The sequence below is a fragment of the Hakea prostrata genome, chromosome 1 (assembly GCF_041222555.1).
Source record: "Hakea prostrata isolate BN-2017 chromosome 1, UWA_Hpros_2, whole genome shotgun sequence".
In the NCBI taxonomy this organism is placed as follows: domain Eukaryota; kingdom Viridiplantae; phylum Streptophyta; class Magnoliopsida; order Proteales; family Proteaceae; genus Hakea; species Hakea prostrata.
Window position 1 is genome coordinate 3029817 of NC_142600.1, and position 21935 is coordinate 3051751.

The 21935-nt window shown below is 38.8% G+C and overlaps 1 protein-coding gene across 2 annotated transcripts in view; it reads right to left on the reverse strand.

Annotated features, from left to right (window-relative positions):
• Window positions 1-6887: 6887 nt before the first annotated feature.
• The window catches only part of LOC149026672 (uncharacterized), a 34089-nt gene continuing 19041 nt past the window's right edge, over window positions 6888-21935 (reverse strand). For both annotated transcript variants that reach the window (XM_089155234.1, XM_089155228.1), the window contains exons 7-14: window positions 13776-13856; window positions 11290-11354; window positions 10114-10289; window positions 9248-9378; window positions 9073-9160; window positions 8223-8436; window positions 7936-8042; window positions 6888-7699 (exon numbers count right to left, since the gene is read on the reverse strand). In XM_089155234.1, the coding sequence (XP_089011360.1) occupies window positions 7190-7699; window positions 7936-8042; window positions 8223-8436; window positions 9073-9160; window positions 9248-9378; window positions 10114-10289; window positions 11290-11354; window positions 13776-13856 (1372 nt within the window). In that variant the 3' untranslated portion in view covers window positions 6888-7189. The remainder of the gene's footprint in view (window positions 7700-7935; window positions 8043-8222; window positions 8437-9072; window positions 9161-9247; window positions 9379-10113; window positions 10290-11289; window positions 11355-13775; window positions 13857-21935) is intronic.

Here is a 21935-nt window from a genome sequence, read left to right on the forward strand (position 1 = left end):
AATGACAAATATACAAAGGATAATAGATATCAATTTCAACGCAAATTCCAATAATGCACTAAAACAAGAAGAAAAGTGACTGGATATAACCCAAACAAAATGAAAACACAATAATCAAATCTAGGAAAATAAAATATAAGAGGTTTATGGGAACCCTAGTTCATTTTCTTCATTGAATTAGGGTCCAATTTTTTAAACTATAAAGTTATGATACCATGTTGGAATTTGAATAAATGATTATTTAGAATATCTTATTTCATTCATAGGCCCTAACAGAGTATATATAATTACAATCTAAGTAAATCACACTCCAAATAGAAATATATATATAAAAGAAGAAGAAAAAAGAAAAACTTAACTTAGGAAACCAATTTAACACCAGAGAGAAAACTAATATAAAATTATAAGATAATAAAATATAATTAAAATAAAGAAATTAGAGAAATTTTGATTTCAATTAGAAAGCCTTAGTCACACTTCCAACAAAAGAGATACCAACTCTTAATCTCTTGTTTATAAGATGTTTCTTTTGTAGAATATGAGCTTTTATGTATTGGGGATGAGGATGAGGATGAGGATGGGGTATTATATAATATAAAACAAGGCTTCATCTTTGACTTGAAGAGGATTTGAAGTGTGATGTCCTACTTAGAAGTGTTAGTTTGTTACCAATGAAACCAACCCTCGGGGTTTTGTTTCTAAGATGTTGGTCGAATGTATGGATATCATGAACCTCCTCCTTTAATAAAAGTCACAATATATTTGCTTATACACTAGGTGCGATACTTAGCCGGATTTCGGTGGTTCATTGGCTAGTGAAACAAGCAAAATCTCGGAAGGTCGGTGACATTTCAGGTTATTTCGGTTGCTTTCAATCGACAACAGGAGAGTGGAGAAGGAGACTAAGGTGGTATCGTGGAAGTGTGGGACTACTTAATCACATGAGCAAGTGAATGGGGTTAAATTAATAAACCCAGGGGTTATCCCAAGTTCTCAACTTGTTTCCCGTGATCAGCAAAACCTGAATCACAGAGAGGAGAGTTCAAAAATCTGGATCACTAGAGGAGTTCAAAAGTTCTTTACAAGTTGTGTGGATTTTGAGCTTCTTCGTTCTTGCTCTTTCTCTCTCAATGTCTTTATGTGTTTGTGGTTCCGGCAGGCGACGAGTGAGTAAACTTGGGCTAAGAAGTGTAAAGACTTTGAACAGAGGAAATGTTCTTCTCTCGTACAAAATCGATCCCACCTCCTTCGTAGAAAGCATCGATCAAAGACTTTCGTGTTCTATGACTTTTGTCCCATGATTTTCGACAAATCTTTCAAGAGATCTTGTTGTACTCTTCTCTTTTGCACCCTCTATTTCTACAAATCTTTGCTTTGAAGAGAAGAACAGAAAAATTTAGAAAAGTGAATCGGAGAGAGAAAGAATTAGGGTTTAAATAGAGAAAAAAAGTTGTTTGCCGCAAACTTTCTCCGACATTTTGCAAATTCGGCTGTTTTTCAGCGAGATTCTAACGATTTCCAACAACATTCGTTAGTCTCATTTTTCAAAGGCTATTTCAGTTCGCGTCTCACTGAAACGGCCGAAATTTGGCAAATTGCAAATTGTTTTTCTATGCTCATACATGAAGCATGCACGTACGTGTAACGTGTCCCTCGGAGAATAGGGAATGTGGACTAAGAAGATCTTTCAATTGTTAAAGTTGGATAAAACTCTAAACCCACGTTATTATAATTTATAATAACCACGAAAGATGATTAACATTCTCTTGCCCAATTCCCAATCAAACGCAAAGGGAACACGAGTATGAAAATACGTGAACATAAGGTGAGATGTCTACCTAGGGAGGTGTTATCCGTTGGATTCAGTGCTCAAGCGCCCGGATCGCTCGATCTCAGTCGTCCATTAAGGGGACATCAGCCCGTGCATATGAGTTCCTCCACAAAGATATTCCATATTATACCTCTCTAATACCTTCACGAGTTATAATATTTTTTTACTTTTATTATCATTCCGTAAAAAATAAATCATAGGGTTTACCAAAAAAAAATAATAAATAAATATATCATAGGGCGTACCAGTTGCACTAGCTCCAACAATATCCACCAACACTAACAACTCCGTCGTTTCTTGTGCAAATTATTTCATTGCGTGGTCCCGAACCGGACTGAACTGACAATTTCATAAGCCGTGCACATGAACCGGTCAACCTTTCAACTCTAATAAGCGTCTTCAATTACTATGTTAATGACGGTTTACTGTTAACGAGTCTTATGGCGTCGGAGGTTGAACAAAATTCCAATCACGTGCGACCTTACCCTGTACGTAAGCGAAGAAGTTTCTCTCTCAATTTCTCTTATCTCTTTCTCCGAAATACTCCGCCACATGGCCCGGCTTTCATCATCCTACGCATCACAGCCGTCCATCAACTCCGTCTTTCGGTGACCTTTTCAAATTCAAATCCGATACGAAAAGTCCCCTATTTTAAGGGCCCAAACGAACCATCTCGGAAGAAGCAGAGAGACCTCACACCGCCACCTTCCTCGTATGCTCGTATCTTTCTTTTTATCTTTGCCTCTCTCTCTCTCTCTGTACCTTTTGTATATATAGAGAAAGGTTCATTAAGAACGAAGAAAAGAAAGAAACAGATCGACAGAGATTCACACAGGATTCACGCAGGATTCACACCATTGAAACACTTGGAAGCGTTTGTGAGTTGGGAGTTTTTCTGAGATGGGTTGGGTTGAAACACAGATGAGGTGCAAGAAACACCTCAAGCACAGACAGACAACCGGTGTTTGCTCTTACTGTCTTACAGAGAAGCTCACCAAGCTTTCTTCAAAATATAATAGCAGTACTAGTGTTACGGGAACCGAGGGTTCATCTTGTTCTTCATCTTTGTCTTCTTCACCTTATTCTTCTGGTGCAGCTTCTTCTAATTCTTCTCCAGTACATGGCCATGGTTTTGCTTCTTCGGATGGAAAGGATAGAGGTATGTTCTTGAAGAGCCGATCCATGATTACGTTCGTTCCCAGAATGAAAAAGAGAAGCAGAAATGCAGTTGAAGCTTCAGATGAGAAGAAGAAAGCAGGGTTTTGGTCGAAGCTGCTTCGTTCTACCGGGAAGAAGACCAAGAAGATGCTTTTGCACTCCAAGACAATGAGATAATTTTTCTTTCTTACGTCTTAACAAGATTTTTTTTTTCTTTTTTAATACAAATGATACAATCAATCTGTGTGTTACGCTGTAAGTTTCAAAGGAACAAAACAGTTTGTTTTGTATTTAATTTGTCTTTGCTTCTTCGTGAAACTCTCTATTATTTCTCCTCTTCCTTCTCCCATCTCTCATGAAATGAACGTGTTGGAATGGAAAATGGTTTAGATTTTCGACGGGAAAATAGAACCAAAGAATCATCCGGGTCAACTGTCAAAGTATAACATTTTGGATGAGCCGAGTCGGTTTGTTTGCCTTTGAGGGCAAGGAACATGGGTTTGTAAAATTTGACCCTACTCACTCGCTGACCGGAAAGAAAGAAAAAAATATATATATATATATATATTACTGACTCGGTCTCCGTGACTCTTTTAAAATTAGGATTGGATGAGTTGAGTCAGTCGACTCAGATCTGATTTCAATTGAAATTGGTAATCTAGGTTCAAAGGCAGCTGGGATTTTTCTAATCATCAGGATTGATCGGGCCTGTTTGGTTACGTGAATCCAGATATTTGAAATCTCTAGATTCACAAATGAGAGATTTTTACCTGTTTGGTTATGTGAATCTCTAGATTCATGAAATCTAGAGATTCACCTTTTTATGGGTATGAGGTGAAATCTCTGGATTTCACCCCTACTATCAAAGCGTTAAGCATTTGAACTATAATTCAATAAATATTTTTTAAAGATAAATCTACAAATTTCATTCAAAAAATTCAAGCTAACCAAACAACTAATTTAATGAACCATGACTCCAGAGATTTGAAGTCTATAGATTTGAAATCTTTAGATTTTTGAAATCTACAGACTCAAGTAACCAAACAGGCCCTATTAGCGTGCATTTTGCATAATGGCAGTAACTCCTATTATGTAGATGTAGTAAGAATAAAGAGATCTTAAATTTAAACACCAATCTTACACCTTCCTTCACCCTCTTCTCATCCTTGGAGGTTGCAGGTCCTCTCTACCTAAGCTTGCATGTTTGGAGGGGTAGACTGGACATGGGAGGATGGGCAGTTAGGTGGAGACGATCTGTGTAGAGAAGAAAAAACTTTAGTAAAATAAAGAGTTTGGCAAACCCCCATTAACGACCCAACCTTAGCTTGTTCGTCCTCTACCAGTAGCACTTGAAGACACCTAATGAAGTCTTTGAATGTACAAAAAGATAAACATCAGTCCCCATTAGGCAACCTAACCTGAGCTTGCCTTTCCTCCTCCACGAAACCAATCACCCTCGAAGACACCAAGTGAAGTCTTTGGATGTACAAAGAGTTTTTCCTTCTTGGGATAAAATATTTGGGATGGATGAGAAAACATGAATTTATTCAAATGTCCGGGCCTAATCGGAATCTATAGAGTGGTAAAGACTTACACTTTTTAGTGAAGAAATTATGAATTTGACCTTTGCAAGACTGCATATTCAGTATCCCTATCCTCATATATAAAAACACTACTGCTTCAAATAGAAATGGAAGAAGAAAAGAAACCCCGGAACTAGTAAATAATTCTCTCATCCTTTAAACTCACCATCACCCAAACTTAGAGATTCAGCACTGCTGCCCTTTGAAGCCCATGATACATCACTACATCTCAATCACCAAATTGAGATATTATATTATTGTATATGCATATAGAATTTTGTTTACTTTCATTCTTGGTGAGAAAAGAGAAGAATTAATGATTTGATAAGGGTTTTATCGAAACTAATAAAAATAGTGTTTGTATTTATAATCTCAAAGAGTTGGCTTAGTTGTGAAAACCGCATTTTGTAGTATGAGGTCAAGAGTTTCAACTTTTCATGGGATAAAGGAAAAACTTTGGATATATAAAATGATTATCCCCCTCTTTCTAAGTTACTAACACAAAATAAAAATAAAAAATAAAAAGATTTATTTATTTATTTATTTATAATAAAATGCATTAATATCCATTAGAACACTTACAAATATTATCTATTGTTCTATTACAGTCATCCATTAGATTAGATGCAATTTCAACAGTTTTTTCAAACCATAATTTAAGCATTGGGGATGGGAAGTTAGCATACTTCATTGTTTTTGTTGTCTTAGCAACATTAAGTAACATAAATATTTCACCCAGAGGCCATAAACCTTCTACTGGTTTTGGTAAGAGATTGATAACCCCTGGAAGTTAGTCCAGATAAAAAGAATGTTGATATCCACAATATTGAAGAAACAGGGATATAAATGACGTATGATATAGAACTTGTATACATATATAAAACTAGCCTGTGTCTTAAAATGCTCGCTTGACTACTACTTCGATTTAATATCCCATATAACAATAATAAAGTTTTATTGCTCGTCCTTGTAACCTTGTTAGTTTTTGGAAAAATTATATACGAGTTACTACGGAAACTTTACATTAGAGTAATTTTTGGTCTTTTTTTCCGGTAACAGAAGGATTAGTTAATAGTTATCACACATTTGACAGACCGACTAATCCTCTCCCTCATCTTGTATGCAAGAATGTGAATCGGGACGTTTCTTTTCCTTTTTCACCAGGGGTGTCCCATTGCATTCTGTTGTCAATGTTCTTCCATTAGTATCTTATTTTCCAGGTCACCAGCACTACTAGCAGTGCAGGAGGTAAAGGGGTCCTCGTCAGTAGGAGAACGAAAAGACGGCCACATTCATCCCAAGCAAATTTTTAACTTCTTTTTTTCTTTTTTAATCTTCAAACCAATCACAGTGAATTGAGGTCGACAGGCCCAAGGAGGGGCAGAAAGATGTAGAGAGATAAAGGTTTGAACTCAAGACTTTCTTAGACTTCTTACATCTAAATAAAAAACTACCACTACTATACGAAAAGCATGCTGCAAGCCAAATTTGACCTTCAACATGTCAGAAAGGTTTGCTTCAAGTTCCATCATAGGGGACCGTGATGCAAAACAACTTGAGCCGTCGAATGAAAATCTCAATCGAAATTTCAGATCCCACAGTCCAAAATTCCCCGACGGTCTAAAAAATTTCACATTGGAGGATATGAATATTTGGTTGTGGGGTCAGACTTGCTGGAACTGGTGAAAATGCCCCTTTTTTTTTTTTTGAGTCAAAGACAGAACCAAGTGCAGATATGTTGACCCGCAATATCTAGGAGAATTCTCGGGCCATACAAGAAGAGGGCTTGCTTGGCCAGCCTAGTAAACCATTTTAAGAGAGGGGGTGGGGAAAAAAAGGGGGGTACAACGCTCAGCAGTTCTTTGACTCTCAGCGTTCTGGAAAGTTGTCGTCAGCCATGAGTGGGTGACCAACGCTTTCTACACAAACACAGGGGTTCTCTGAAAACTTTTTTTTTCCAAAGTGTCAACCACTGATGCGTCGTGTAAAGGTGGTTGTGCTCCCAGGCGAGCCGGACTCGAGTGCGGTGTGAGGGGGAGAGGACGATTGAACAGTTGGACAATCTCGGGAAAATGTTGTAGGTCGGGTTGTAGCTCCCACCGCGGTTAGTGAGATGCTGGTGGATATCCAATACTTGAGTCTTACTTCGTAACCTGTTCCCTTTCTTTTATCCCCAGAAGGGTTAACAGTTCTACCGACCATCTCATCCAGAAAGCCTCATCTGTCTTGGAAAGGAAGAGTTGACCCATTTCCACACCTCGGTTGGGGGGCTATTCCAGTTCCTCCACCTTCTGTTCTCCACTTGCTCTTGAACGGAAGTCCAAAAAAATAATAAAAATATATATATACTTGAGCATATCAGAAAGCGAAATTTCTGTTTCGATGACAAGTGTTACAAAAATTCTCTACAATGGGTGGTTTTTCCACACTTGAGTGTTGAGATGTTGATAGTATTCCATCTCCTATTTCCTGTCTTCTGCACAACTGAGAGTTGCATATTGTATCGCATGGGATCAACTTCTCAGCTTCTGCATCCTGTACATTTCTTGTGGGCTTCACAACATGCCCAATTCATACGAATCCTCAAGTAATAACGTTCCTTAAATCAATATATGTATTATCTCGTGGAACCTGAATGCCTAATCTCCATATCGTAATCTTCATGAGTGTCATCTTCCATATCTGAAGTTGGTTTTTTTAGTTTCTGGAATATTTCATCAAGGGACTCTGAAGAGGAAACATGGGAGATAAGTCTTGTTTCCTGAACCTTGCGTAGAGGAAGGAACTTCTTGGCGTCAATGTTTGATCTAAGATTTTGAAAACCTGTCCTCATTGATTCCCATGTCGAGGCTAATCCGGAAGAGGGTCCACCAGCTGTGTTACCAGAGCGGTTATGAGAGTTGGCTGCATCAAGCAAAGAAACAGTACCAGAGGCTGTGTTCATCTCCACTGACTCTGTAGCAGACACTTGCCCACTTTGTTCTCTTATGGCAGTGTATTTGTCCACTACTGTTTCTCTGCTCTGGCCATATTTCTGCATCTTTTCATTCAAAGGTTTTGATGGAGTCCCCGTTCCACTCTCTTTGGTTAAACCAGTGGTTGATCTCATTTCAACACCACGTTTGTCCTGAAAATATTTCTGAGTTTAGCAGGACTAGAACAAACAAAAAGAAACAATCATAAAAATAAGTGGAACACAAACTAGAAAGGCTATTGATTCCTAGTACATGTAAATTCAAACACAAGCTAGATACTGTCACGATTGATGCAAGGGGAATGGAACCATGTTACTTCATAAACCTAGACTCAAAACAGTGGTTCTCTGAAAGCATTAGAATAACATCGTAAAGGGACACAACATACTTTTTCATTGGTGCCCGATTCCAGATCCATACTATCATTGTTGAAATTCCTTGCCAATGGAATAACATGCTCACCAACATTGCTTCCTCGTTCAAGCCAAGATCGTTCTGAACAAAAGAAAAGTTATACCATTCAAGAACCTCTGTATTAATAGCATCACTCGAATGAATAAATGAATCAATTATGGTTTCACTCCTTCCACTTCAATGATCTATGATTCACACCAAATAAAATGTAGCACCTTATATTCTGTGCCTTAAAAAACTACAAGGCCAGGATCCACCTACCTTTCTGCAAAATAATTGTTCCTGATGCATCAAATCCATCTGTATCATCTGCCTCATTTTGAAATCTGAATCTCTTCCAGCTCCCAAAGAAATTAATTACCCGGTCAAAGAAATTGCTTGCAACCAACAAGGTGTATATAACCATAATAACTGGATAGATTTTATTAAATCCTTTCCCAAAGAAAGGAACAGCTTGATCAATATTTCCCATTCTCTGCAGATCAATAAAGAACATATATGATTCTTAAGAAAAGAATTATCTAACTGGAAACAGAAAACCGATAACACATACAAGAGCTCACAACATAATATAAATCTCAGTTGCCAAGAACATGGAAAACACTAAAATAAGAGAACAAATACGGTTCTTTTCTTTTCACCCTGGTGGTAAAGCAGTGGCTACAGAATGGCAACAACAGTAAACCTCCATGAGGTTCTAATGAAATTTCCAGAATGCTAATGTGCCTGACACCTAGCTATGGCGCGAGGAAGGATGCGGCAATCCAATGTTGGTGGGCCACTCGTCAAAACTCAGGCTCAAATTCATCCATATATGATTCCATGTATTGGCAGACCTCCCATGCATATCCATGCACCCTCTCCATAGACCTAAACTACTCAATCCTTCACCTCTCCAGTTGCCAAAATCCTTTATAGTTTAAGAAGAGAGAGAAAATTGTAGCGATCGGGGTACATCAACATACAAATTCAAGTTGGTACGTACAAATCCTTGAAATTATATCCTGAATGCCAGACCAAAACTACTGCTGTCCAGTTGGCCTAGGAAACAGGCACATATCAAATATGAATGAGAGAATCAACTAAGTAGGAGATGATATAGGAAGCTCACCTTTTCAAAGATTGTTTGTTTGTCCAAACCAAGTCGAATGAGGTTTAGAAAGTTGTAGGAAATTGGAGGCGCATAACGTGCTACCATCCTACAAGTGCAGCAAACATAATTATTCACCCTATAACAGAACATCCATAAGATGAAGTCTCTACCATAATCTATGACGGGAACTTACGAGCAAATCATAAGCAAGTTCACCGAACTCGTTTGTCTTGGTGTCAGCGAGTAAAACATTAGCATTCCGATTTTGAACAGAGAATAATATGTGCACACACACATATACATCAGGGGCACAAAAGCAATTATCTGTGGGGGGAGGAAAAAAAAGGACCTAATCAAACAGTTACAAACAGAGAAGTCTAAATCAAAAGCATAAAATAGGTCAAAAGGAGAAACTAGAGGGAGAAAAGAAAGCTACAATATCACGAGTGAAAAAGAGAGAGACAGTAAGATCTACTAGGTTTTCTATTTCAGCCAGATGTATTCATGAATGACTAAAATAGAAACCAACCCAAGCTTCTCAATCTCCCAAAAATAAAGTTTTCATGCACTCGGATATTAGGCCCAAAAAATCTTCTAGGAATATTCTCACTTGAGTCAAATATGGGGTGTGCACTGTTTACGTAAACAGCGCTTTGACTTCCTTTTGACCTTCTAGAAGACCAGCTGGGTTGAATACGCTGGGTTAAGCTGCTCTAATCTAGTGCTGGTCCATTTGGTCCTGGTCCCATAATCGTCCGCCGTACAGCCTTTAATACATCAGGAAAAGTCCCAACTTTGCAATCAGTAGAAGGGAATGCATTATCTCTTCAAAGAATACACTATTGGTCAACTTCCTGAAAGTCTACTTTAATACATGGAGTATTCAAGTGTCTAAACATTTTTAACCCAGTGGGCGGTTTTTTCTTTTTCTTTTTTTCCCTTTCTAGTGAGTACTCTTAAATGTTGATTCTAACAAAGAAAAATTCATAATATTCAATTATTTACAACCTAAAGATACTCACTGGAAGACTAAGAGCTCAAGTAAAGTTCTGAACTTACCTGTACAAGAACTTCTTGCTTTCCTACAGCATTTATAAGAATGGAGAAAAGAGACAAATCAACTCCACTTGGCAGTATAGTAGCCTCTGCCAAAAGAATTGCAGCTGAAATGCAACCAAGTATTATAGCCAAGAATTTCTTGAGTTGCTCTCTCACTATACATCTCCAAACCAACTCTGCGAGATCCAACAATGATTTCAAGGATTGGTCTTAGACCTGTTTCAAAATTTTATGGTTTGCAACCGCTCTAATCATTCAGATCATATCGGAAGGCACTTTTTTGGGGTCAGGTTACATTCAGATGATGTGAATTAGGAACAGAGCAACTAATGTTCATTTGCCAAGAAACCACAACTAGTCAATTATTGTTGATGTGTAACTGAAGAAAGATAGATGCAAAACAATAAGAAATACAAAAAAATTCCAGTACAAATACAATACAAAATGTTAAAAAGACAATTTCCATTTTTAAAATTCCAAGATGCTTTCGTGAAAGAGCTATGATATTTTGACCAATAATACACTTGGAACTCGTGGATGACTTCACCCCCCCCCCCCCCCAAAAAAGAAGAAGTAATAATAATAATAATAATAATAATAATATAATAATAATGTAGGTGTAGTTCTTTCCCTTAGTCAACCATGCCAAAATATGTTTCCTTCTCACATCCAACAGAGAGAGAGAGAGAGAAAAGTAGGGGAGGGTAAATGGTGCCTAAACATAAAATAGAGCATTGATTCATATGCTCATTTTTTTTTTCTCAAGAAAAAGAAAAAGAAATGGAAGAACTAGATGACGCAACCATCTCGAGCATCTTCCTTCTTACATCCAACCAAAGAAAAAACAAGGGCCAAATAACAGAAATTAATTCACAAATTACAAAGAATACCTTATGATGAAACAAATAAAAACTAGAATGATGAAACAAAAATATAAACTAGAACTTAGGTTCTATATTTTATGTGTCATTTTCACGGAAATCCATTACTATATCCAGCCCCCAAACAAGAAAAATCAGTTCTAATGAAACGGAAGCAATTATATCATGCATCTACCTTAAGCAGTTCAAAAGTTAGCACCTCCAATAGCAAGAACCAGTAGACAACAGTAATTCAATTGAAACATCATGTGACCCCGCCCAAAGTAAATATAGTATTTAGCAATTGGATAGGTACCTGTTACATCAACAAACGATCCTACTTTGCCTGTTCGACAAGGTCTGAAGCTTGAAACATATTTCCTGCAAGGAATGCAGGTAAGTTTGTAAATGAAGACTATACTTGGTCACTACATTCTGGAAACACAATGCATAACATTTATGCCACTGGTACCTTTTATAAATAAACTACAATTAATGTGCAACAGGGCTAAAGTTCATCTATCCAGCCAAGCTGGGATGACCCAATAATAGTAGTAAATATTAGATATAATAATGCATTATCCTTTGTTTAATAAACAACAGCAGAAACCTTGCACATCCACATGTTATCCCCGAAAAGATTGTATTCATGTGATGTCCCTGCATGCAGTGCACTGGTAAATGACCTTGTCTGCATATATTTGCCTCCTGACAAATTCCCATCATGAGACCTCTTCCATACCCATTTTATCTCATTTGTTTCATCTGTGATTTAATGAGACTCATCTGGCTCACAAAATTTTGGCTGGAAATAAAGTTATTTTATTATATTCATTCTATGTGATTTATAGAATTTTACAATGATTTAAAGATACCATTTTATTTTCCTATTTCATTGATATTAATATATCTAATAATTTAGGTCATTTCCCATGCATCACTGTTTGTTGCCAGTTAACAGTACAAAGTGCTGCAGATTTATCACCAAATTGGACTTGTTTGCTTAATCGTAAGTCTAGGGTCAAATATTGGACTTGGGCCTTTGATCCCAATGGTGCTTTGAATATATCCCAAGGGTTTTTATTGTAGCAGTTCACCTTTAGGGGCCTGAAGTAGGGGTAATTAAGTTGCATATGGGATTAGTGGTTTACTTCTCCTAACTTATTTTTTGGTGCTTTGAAATGAACCAGTGGTTCAATTTAAATTGTCTCAAGACATCCACTTTTCCAAGTAGTTCTCTTTAAAATTGTTTAGTGGGGTTTGATTAATACTAAGTTTTGAGTCTCTCTCAATTCCCCAGTCAGTTCAAGTAACCTAATAGGTTGAGGATTGGGTTAGGCATTTCACTCTACAAGTCTAATTTTGATACTTTCATAAAGGTTGCTGTTTGTTTTCTCTGATGGTGGTCAAGTACCAGGCACAAAATTTTGATTAATGAAAAGATCCTTGCTGCTCCCCTCTTCTTCTCCAGTGAAGACTTCATCTTGTGTTTAATCAAGATTAGACAGAGTGGTGCTTAATCAAATACACACCTTGGCTGTGAAACCCGGGTGGTTCATTGGGGGGGTTGATGTTTGATGATGATCCAGTCAGCTCTAAATGCAGAGTGAAGCCATGGAGATTCTGGTTGAAGCTTTCTTTCAAGTTTCTGAACATCCCCTTCAAGTTCAAGTTAAAAACTCAATCTTTGTTCAACAATTCCTGCTGCCCAGGAAATCTCATAAGTTTGATCCATCTCATCACCTACTCTCCTAATCCTCCCAAACCTCCAAAAATCTTATTTTCCCACCCATTTCTTGTAACCATCCCACATTGCAAAATAACTGGCAGACATTCAACTAAGAACACCCCAACCATCTTCTAGCATTATCCCCAAATTCTTTTCAGTCTCAACCCTCAATTCCATCCATCACTGGAAACATTCCCAAGACCTAAGTTTTCCATAGCATAAACAAACCATCCAGATCATCCCCATACTTGGCTTGAAGTTCCATCCTCACACCAGGAGAACTCAAGCCAAATCCTAGCCCGGCCATCCACGTCAACATCCTAATATCCATTATACTGAGTTTATCTCCAGGGATGCTTCTTAATTGCTTTAACATTTACCACCAAACATTCTAGCTGGTCATATAACTATCCTATTAAATTTTCATTCAAGCTAAAAAGGAATACATCATCACCGACACTCTAGTTGCACCTCAAAAAGGCCCATCCCCTGCCATGCTTTCTGTATTCGAAGAGCCCTCAGCCAATGCCTCCCCCATCCAACTTTTCTTTAGTCACTGCCATATCCCCTCTAACTCCAGTTGCATCATGTGTTGGAAAGCTGCTGAAGACGTCAACCACCTTTTCTTCTCCTGCCCTCTCTCTCTTTCCATCTGAAACAAAGCCCTAACCTCCATTTGGCAATACCCCATCATTTTCATTCTTTATGCAACCTCAAGAGATGGACTTCCAAATCCCAAACTGTCGACTTGATTTGGAAAGCCATCTGTTTTGACGTCTCCTCTAGATTGTAGTATCTCCCCAACCCCATATTCCGGATATCTCAAAGAACAGGCACAAGAACCATTCTTGCTACTTGGGATTTAGACTCTTAGTTTGTGGTTGGCCAATGGTGACTTTGCATTCCCCCCCCCCCCCCAACACCCAACAACAAAAAAAAAAAGGGAAAAGTTAAAAAGAAAATCTTATAGTTCTCCATGCCTTTTTTCAATCACATTTTTAGTTCATAATAAATTTTCTATTCCACACAATTTCAGAAAAGAAGAACAGAAAAAGACCAGGATAAGAGCAAACCATCCAGTAGAACTGCGTCGCTCATAATTTCTTATAGTATCCTCCAGTTCAAGGGCTTCTTTGACATATGTCATATACTCACTGCAAAATGTTAAACCTAATCAGATATGATGAAACAGACAACATATGTACATAGTGTAGATGTCTTTAAGACAGCAGACTTCTGCACAAAATGACCACTTCAATATAATATATATATATATATATATATAAAACCCACACACACACACTTACCTACAATATAGTTTCTACTTTCTACAAGACTACAACTTGACGTACTGACAGTACAAGAACGAGATAACATGAAGCAGGAGTATTCAAGGGATATCATCATAGCCCAAGAACTCATCAAGATCATGGTTTTTGTGTGGACTGAGATGAAATGGCCCAATGTAATCATATCAATCTTGGTCCAACACATTTTATGAGCAAAACCACAGAGAACTCAACAGAGCTCATTGACATGGGTGATTTGGGATCCCAGAGTGGTGGGAATTCCATTTTCAGCTTGGTTTTTATGGAAAAGGCACTGCAACAACCGGATAAGGAAATCTCTACTTGCTTTGTTCAAATCTACAACCAAAAAAAAAAGTAAAATTGGACTACTCCAAGGTAAACCCATTTCCCACAAATCTTTTATTTTTTTCAAAAGGAAAAATTGTTCAAAACATGTTCGCGTTGTGTTTTACATTTTTTATATTTGAACATTGGAATGATGTATTAAGAATTTAACACTTTAGGATTCCATACATGAGTGAGTCTTCTTCGTGACTTTGGGTGACCTATGTTAAGGTTGATGAATTTTACACTTCTCCATTTCTAACGATTATTTAAGTTGTTTTAAATCAAATGTATGATTTGATTGTTTTTATTGCTACATTGTGCAGGTATGCCAGACTTTTAGTATGTCATTGCATTATGACATGGTCTGAAGTCACAATCATATTTGGACATAGGTGTTACAAAATTTGATGGTGTCATTGTGTTCAAAAGGTCCAAATAGGCTGTAAACCAAGCTTCAGACACGAATTGGTCAAAACCCACCAAGAGGTGGCCAAATTAGTTCATAGGAAAAAATTACCCCAACTTGCCAAGATCTTATCTTTTGGACCACTCATACCTTCTCGTCATTCAATCAAGATCAAATCACCCTGTTCCACCATCTCAGTCTATCTGGGACTAAATTTTACCATTAATAAACCCAGGAATTGAATCTGAAAACCAAAAAATAAAGAGAACAAAAGACATTTCAAACATTCTTTATATTTCTGAATCTAACATCTAAGGTAGAAGCATAGATGCTGCAATTTTATTTTGCTTCATTTTGCACTGCTCTGGTACAGGCCTACTATTATTCACATAATTTCCTGCATACAATTTGTTTATGCTGGTCAGTTGCACAGACATTTCTGGCCTAGTGTAGGAGTTGTGCATTCTTGCCAGGTGAAACCTTACGCTCATAAAATCTGGGTGATTCACAAACCTGCACACAGACACAGACAAAGCCACTAGTGCATTTTATAGTTTAATGTAATGTATGATGTATCAATGTACTCCATCTTCTTTTTCTTTTTTTACACAAAGCCACTACAGGAAAATCAGTAAAAGACACACAAGGGGGACCAAAACAGTATTTAAGGCTTTACAGCAATTGTAGCACATGCCTTTTCCCCTGGATTTGGTTCACTGAACCCAAGTAAAAAAAGGCCTTTTATGGTCAAAGTTTATGACAAGTCAAAGTTATTACTGTTCTCGGGAATATGACTGCCTTTTGGAGGTACTTAGGACTTAGGAGTTGTATGGAAACCATTCCATTTCTTGTTTTTCTTGTTTTTTTCCATTTTGGGCATAGAAACAACAAAAACCTTGTGGCTAACCGGTTCTTTTTTGTGTTCCATTTCTCAAAAATGGGATGAACCGGCTGTTTGGCACAACTTTTAGGGGATTTTGAGAAACACAAATTTGGTGTTTTTAAGGAACAGGCACAATTCTTTTTTAAAGGTGGAGAAACAACTGGTCCTCAACACTGATGGGAGGCAATCGAGTCTTTTTACCAAACCCCCCCCCCCAAAAAAAAAAAAAAAGGAGAATAGAAAAGAAAAGAAAAGAAAAACCCCCGTTGTTATAAGCCTAAACTCCATCAAGACACCCCTGTGCAACCAACAGAGAGCTGTCAAGAAATCCTACTGTGAAGGAATCTGCAATCAAAAGTGAAGACTGAAGACAACGATTGAAAGTATACTGTGACCGTCCTCTACTCTCTTGAATCTGCAATCAAACTGTGAAATCTCTTGAATCTGCGTAAGAAGAAGATTCAATCAAAGAAGAAGGCAACGATCAAAAGTATACTGTCCCCTACTCTCTTGAATCTGTGATCAAACTGTGAAATCTCTTGACTCTGAGTGAGAAGAAGATTTGATCGAAGCAGAAGACAACGATCAAAAGTATACTGACCTCTACTCTCTTGAATCTGCAATCAAACTAGTAAAATCTCTCAAATCTGCGTGAGAAGAAGATTTGATCGAAGAAGACAACAATCAAAAAAAGTATATTTCTACTGTCCTCTACTCTCTAGTAATCAGCTTTTGATTTTTGGGTAGTTTGTATAAAAGTGTGGTTTGGATGAGCTTTTTGGTAGTAAATCTGGGATTTTGTGCAATGTAACAAGACTGTTTAGGGCTTTTGGGTCTCTCCGATGGGTGTACAGGGCCTAAAATTAGGGTTATAGATCTACCTTAAAAACAAAATATGAATCTTACTGTTCTTCAGATGTAGGTTCTTAAGTTTTAGGCCTTTGCGGATATAAGGTTTCAAGGTTTTAGGGTTTTTAGAAGGTAATTAAGGCTGAGACTAGAAGGCAGAATCCATGTAGTCGACCCCATTTAGTTGGGCCATGGCTTCTTGTCGTAATCAGGGCTGAGACTGGGGTCGAGTGTCAATGGGAGTGGGGAGTTTAGGGGTGGTGGATTCCTCCTGGAGTCAATACCTGATTGTTGTGTCTCCTCTGGGACAGCAAGGTTTCAGCTCATAAGGCCTTATCAATTAAGTCACTGATGTCAAGTACATCAGTCACTCCAAGAGCCACCTGGATATCATATTTTACGCCAAGTATGTGATGGGTCATAGTCTGAAGTTTGCTCCCCAGTCCATGTTCTATATGCTAGGGAGTTGACTGTTGGATATAATTAGCACCAAACATATAACCTTGCTTCAAGGTATTGAACTGCTCCTGTAACCTGGTTTTGTAGTGCTTGGGCAGGTCTTCTCTGTCAAATCCCTTCTCATCTGGTTCCATGACATAAGCTCTCTGCCTTCATAGTACAGTTCCCTTTCAGTTGTGTTCCACCAACCTCGGCCAGCACCCACTAATTTGGTTTGAGCTAACCTCATCTTTCTATCTTCTAATAGGTCATACCAATCAAGGTAATCATCTAGGGAAGCCCTCCAATCATAGAATACCTGGGACCAAAGGAACCATTGAACACTTTGAGCTCGAGCTTGACCTTATGATGATCTCCACCTCACCTTGAGTCCTGTCCTCCATTGATATAGGATCTGGTGTCTTCTTCTAGTGTGAGTGGTGTGGGAGTCTTCATCACCCTCATTCCTATTATACATAGGACTACCATACCTACATTCTCTGGTGCGACCATCTTTTTTCTCTATCACCACCAGTCGAAACTCCTGGGCATCTCTGTCAGCATCTTCCTTGCTCCTGTGATTCCAACTAGTCTTTCCACAAAGGGGAATAACTATTTGGGAATTTACCCATGGAGATGGAGGAGTCAACTCTTCTTCTCTGTGGGTTCTTCTATCCTAGCTGCCAAATCTTGTATTTGGGCTGAAAATTCTACTAGGATTTTTTGCATGTTCTCTAAAGCCCTAGCTATCACTGATTCATCCATGGCTCTGATACCACTCTGATGTAGTCTCCAGTGAATGAGGGCCAGTTCTTCCAAAATCTTTTAAGAGAACCAATTCATATGGGTCCAAGAAAGGGTTCCTTGAAATTTTGGGGTTAGGGTGTATGGGTAGTTGTGGACCTATAAGGAGAGGAAATTCTGGTGGAAGGTTTGAGAGGTATGGTAACTAAGGTTTTTGGGAAGAAAAGGTAGGGCCGAATGGTTGAGGAAATAGAAAAGCAGCAATATAAGATGGAGAAGATGAATAGGAGGAATTAAATGGTTAATTACCAAAGATGGAGGGGCTGGGATGGAGATGGATGGTGGAGGCAGACCAACAATTCTGCCGAAGGAGAATTGCTTCAATCTGAAACCCTAGATGCTTGACACCTTGATCTTGCCTGCAACAAAACTCTCAATAACAAAATAACATGGTTGTAGAGAAAGGCCCGATACATTGAATTCATCATAGAGTTATGTTCTATATCCTTTGCTATCCACCGTTTGCTTTGTATATTTTCCTATCTCTACACTCTCTCCATAGATGATCTCTTAGTCCTCATGGGCTAAGCTTCCGCCTGGGGGATGCCGGCTACAGAAACTCCACTTGGAAAAGGTAATGCACACACACACTTACATATGTTTGTTGCAGGGTTGAGAAGATTGAACTGAGAAAGATCTGAGCCTCTGACGGACCTGATGAAACCTTTCATCTACAGTGACCAATACCAACTCTTATTACTCCCCTGGGTTCTGAAAAAAGAGGAAAAATATTAAAAATTATTTCTGTTGCAGAGTATGTAACAGCATTTATTTCTTCTGGTTTCAGCCGAAAGCTTCACTCACAATCTGCAGGGTTGAAAAATGAACTTCTTCCCGCAGTCTGCAGGTTTGAAATCTGGATTTCTTACCAAAAATGAACATCCTTGTTTGTCGTTTCCTTTTATAGCAATATTTCAGATCGCCAAACCTACCTCCGCAAGACTGTGTTTGATAGTTTCGGATATCCTTTGCGTTCCGTTTCCTTTCCCGTTCTTGAATCTCCTGTGTGACCGGTATTCTAATGGCGCTTCCGGAAAGAAACATGACTGGTAAAGGCTTCCGTTCTCAACAAAACCCGTCAGTGGGGAGTATCTACAATGTGAATGATCGAAACCCTGAAGGGCAGAGGGGCAGTGATTCATTCAAGGGGGTGAAGGAGCCGGGTCTCTTTGTGACAACGGAACATGGCGTGGCGTCAAGAATGATGTACGGGAAGGCTATCGGTGACAAGAACTTTCAGATCTCTGAGATATGCATATTCCTAATGGATATTTGGGTTCCACTAGGGATGATTGACATCTCACTCATGGGAAGAGACGGTTTCAGGGCTTTTTTTAAGCTGGAGAGTAACAGGAACGAGGTCATGTCAAGAGCACCATGGTGGATTGGTAACGGGTTGCTGCAGTTAGCTTTCAGACCAATATTGGAGATGCAAGGAGAGGACGGGCCTCCGTTACCAATCTGGGTGCAGTTGCATGGGCTCAGCTTCGGATGTTTCGAGTATGGAATGATTCTGAAGGCAGCAAGTGCGATTGGGAAGGTTGTAGACATACAATTGGTGGTTGAAGGCGTGAACTTACCCAATGATTCGGCTAGAGTGAAGGTGATGCTCAACGCCAACTCTCCGGTGAAACTGTTCGCTAAGATCTAGAGCACAAATGACGAATGGGTTCACTTTAAAGTTAAATATGAACTCTTGACGCTTTGTGAACTCTGCGGAGAAGATAACACATTCAGCGGGAAGATGCAAATCAGTCCGTACAAAAGAGGAAACGAAAGCGGCTACGGTGGATAAGCCCTACAAAAATCTTATAACTTCCCCAATAACCTTCGGAAAAGATCGGATCTTATCAACAAAGGTGTTGGAAGATTTCATGACTCTATCAATGACGGCGAGAAGATCAGGATCAGGAAGTAGATGGCAAGTGAAGGACGGTTCGAATGGGAACCAAAGGGAAGAGGACTCGGTGAAGCCTCTATCCAATCAACGTCCTTTACCGGTGGAGAAAATTCAGTGTTCAAAAATAAATCAGGAGAAAAACAAGGAGATTTTCAAGGGAAATTTTAAAATTGCAGGCGTTTCAGAAGAAGAAGTTGGCCGTGAAGTGATTCAGCTTTCAAAAATTAATCAGGAGAAAAACAAGGAGATTTTCAAGGAAAATTTTAAAATTGCAGGTGTTTCAGAAGAACAAGTTGGTTGGGAAGTCTCCACTTTTCCTAAAAACTCTGAAGGAATTTCCAATCACATACAACAACCGATGTTTCAAAAGGGTTTGAAAAAAGATGCTGGGAATCCAATGATCTGCAAGGCAGGGAGCAAAAACGCAGATCAAGAGGATGCTACTCAATGCAATAAAAACAAAAACAATTTGCAACACACCATCGAGGAGCAGCAGGGAAAGATACTGACTTCAAGTGGAGGCTGGCGGTGACAAAGAACATTTCAAGACCAAGCAAGGAAACGAAAGGGATGAGGAAGAGGGATCGATAGAAAAGGAATTTCTTCTCAATCTTGAGCATCGGAACCTCAACAACAATTTCAATTTGAAGGGGGAAAATGTCATGGGAGAAGAACAAATCACAAAGGGAACCGAGGGAACAGAGAAAGAAAACACAGAAGGAAATAAAGAAAAGGGAAAAGTTGAGGAAGAAGAACTGCTAAAGGAGGTAGGCTACCACAAATCCGAACAACAAAAGCTCCAAAACAAAATCATTTTGAAGGGAAAAAAAGATGCTGAGGGCCGAACCAAAGATTTCTGGATCTGAGAAAAAAGGAAAAGAGAATGGAAATGGGAAGGAAGGGATCCAGATTGATGGTGCGGGGGTAATGGAAGGGGAAGAGGAAGGTGATATGACAATGAGATACCGAAATCTTAAAAAAGGTACTGGCAGCAGTGGAAAGATTCGAAAAGTCTGAGCGGGTCACCATCAACTCCCTCAAAACTCGATCGGTTACTCTAGTGACCAATTGCGATTGCCCGAAGGCGGAGAGAAAAGTAGAAAAGTCCGAAAGTGCTGTTACACCAAAAACTCGTGATGCAAGCACACAGACCGATGATCATGTTGAGATTACCCCACTGGTGGTGGAACCATCGGATCCCAATGAGGTCATTGCCTTTCAAAGTAGGAAGCGCCAAAGGAACACCCCGGATTTCACAGATACCCAAGATTTCTCGCACCTACAACCCTTTGAAAGCCTAAGCTCCCTCATTGATGCTATGCTTAGGGACCCTTAGGATTCTAATGTAATGTTGGGCGATTCATGGGGCTCCATGGAGGCTCGTTATCTTTTTAGTCCAAATTTAGGGATACCTTCGCAACAAATGGCACAGGACCAGTCAATGGCGCACGGTGTGTTTTCTAACCCAGTGGAGGAACCGGATGCTGGCATTCCCCAGAGCTTCTCTCAGGTCTTTCCATATCATAAGTACTCTGAATTTTTTAATTTTTGCATTGTGTTTCTTATCTCAATTCTTGTTGTCTTTAACATCTGGAGGAAAAAACTGGATAAAAAAATCTAGGAATAGGTTCTTTGCATAATTTTTTCCTCGTTATTTTGTTGCTCTTGTATATTAGTCCTATATGAGAGTGTTTATTTAGAACCTACTAAGCTGCTCCTTTATTGCCTTTCCTTTTTGGTATTTCCTTCTATGTGCAATTGCATATAAAATCTTTTGTGATCAATTCGCTTCCTGGGGATATAGAAAGTGGAAATCGGCCTATTTATCCTATAACTCAACCCTTAGTTTCATCTTACTGGTTGGAGTCACAATGAAGTTCTTGATTTGGAATGTGAGGGGTATTAATGGATCATTTACCCAACATTGTTTAAAAAATCCTTGAAAAAACATAAACCTGAATTAGTTTTCCTGTGTGAAACCAAATGTAAGGATCATGTGAAGTTTGTAGAGCATAAAAAAGGTCTGTTCAGATATTATATGGTGACCGGGTTGGAAGAGAGTAAAGGGCTGAGAGGGTTGAAGGGGGGGCTGCTGGTCCTTAACTCATTAAATTGTAAGGCGGAAGTATTACTAAGGGACAATTCAATGCTCTTTGTAAGATGTTGGAGTGAAGGGAGGAGCTACGTAACCTGTTTCATTTACGCTCCACCCCAATATTTGGAGAGGAAAGGGTTCTGGGAGACCCGAAGGGATAACCTGCAAAAAATGGCTGAACCTTATGTCATTTTGGGCGACTTTAATGAACTCTTGGAAGC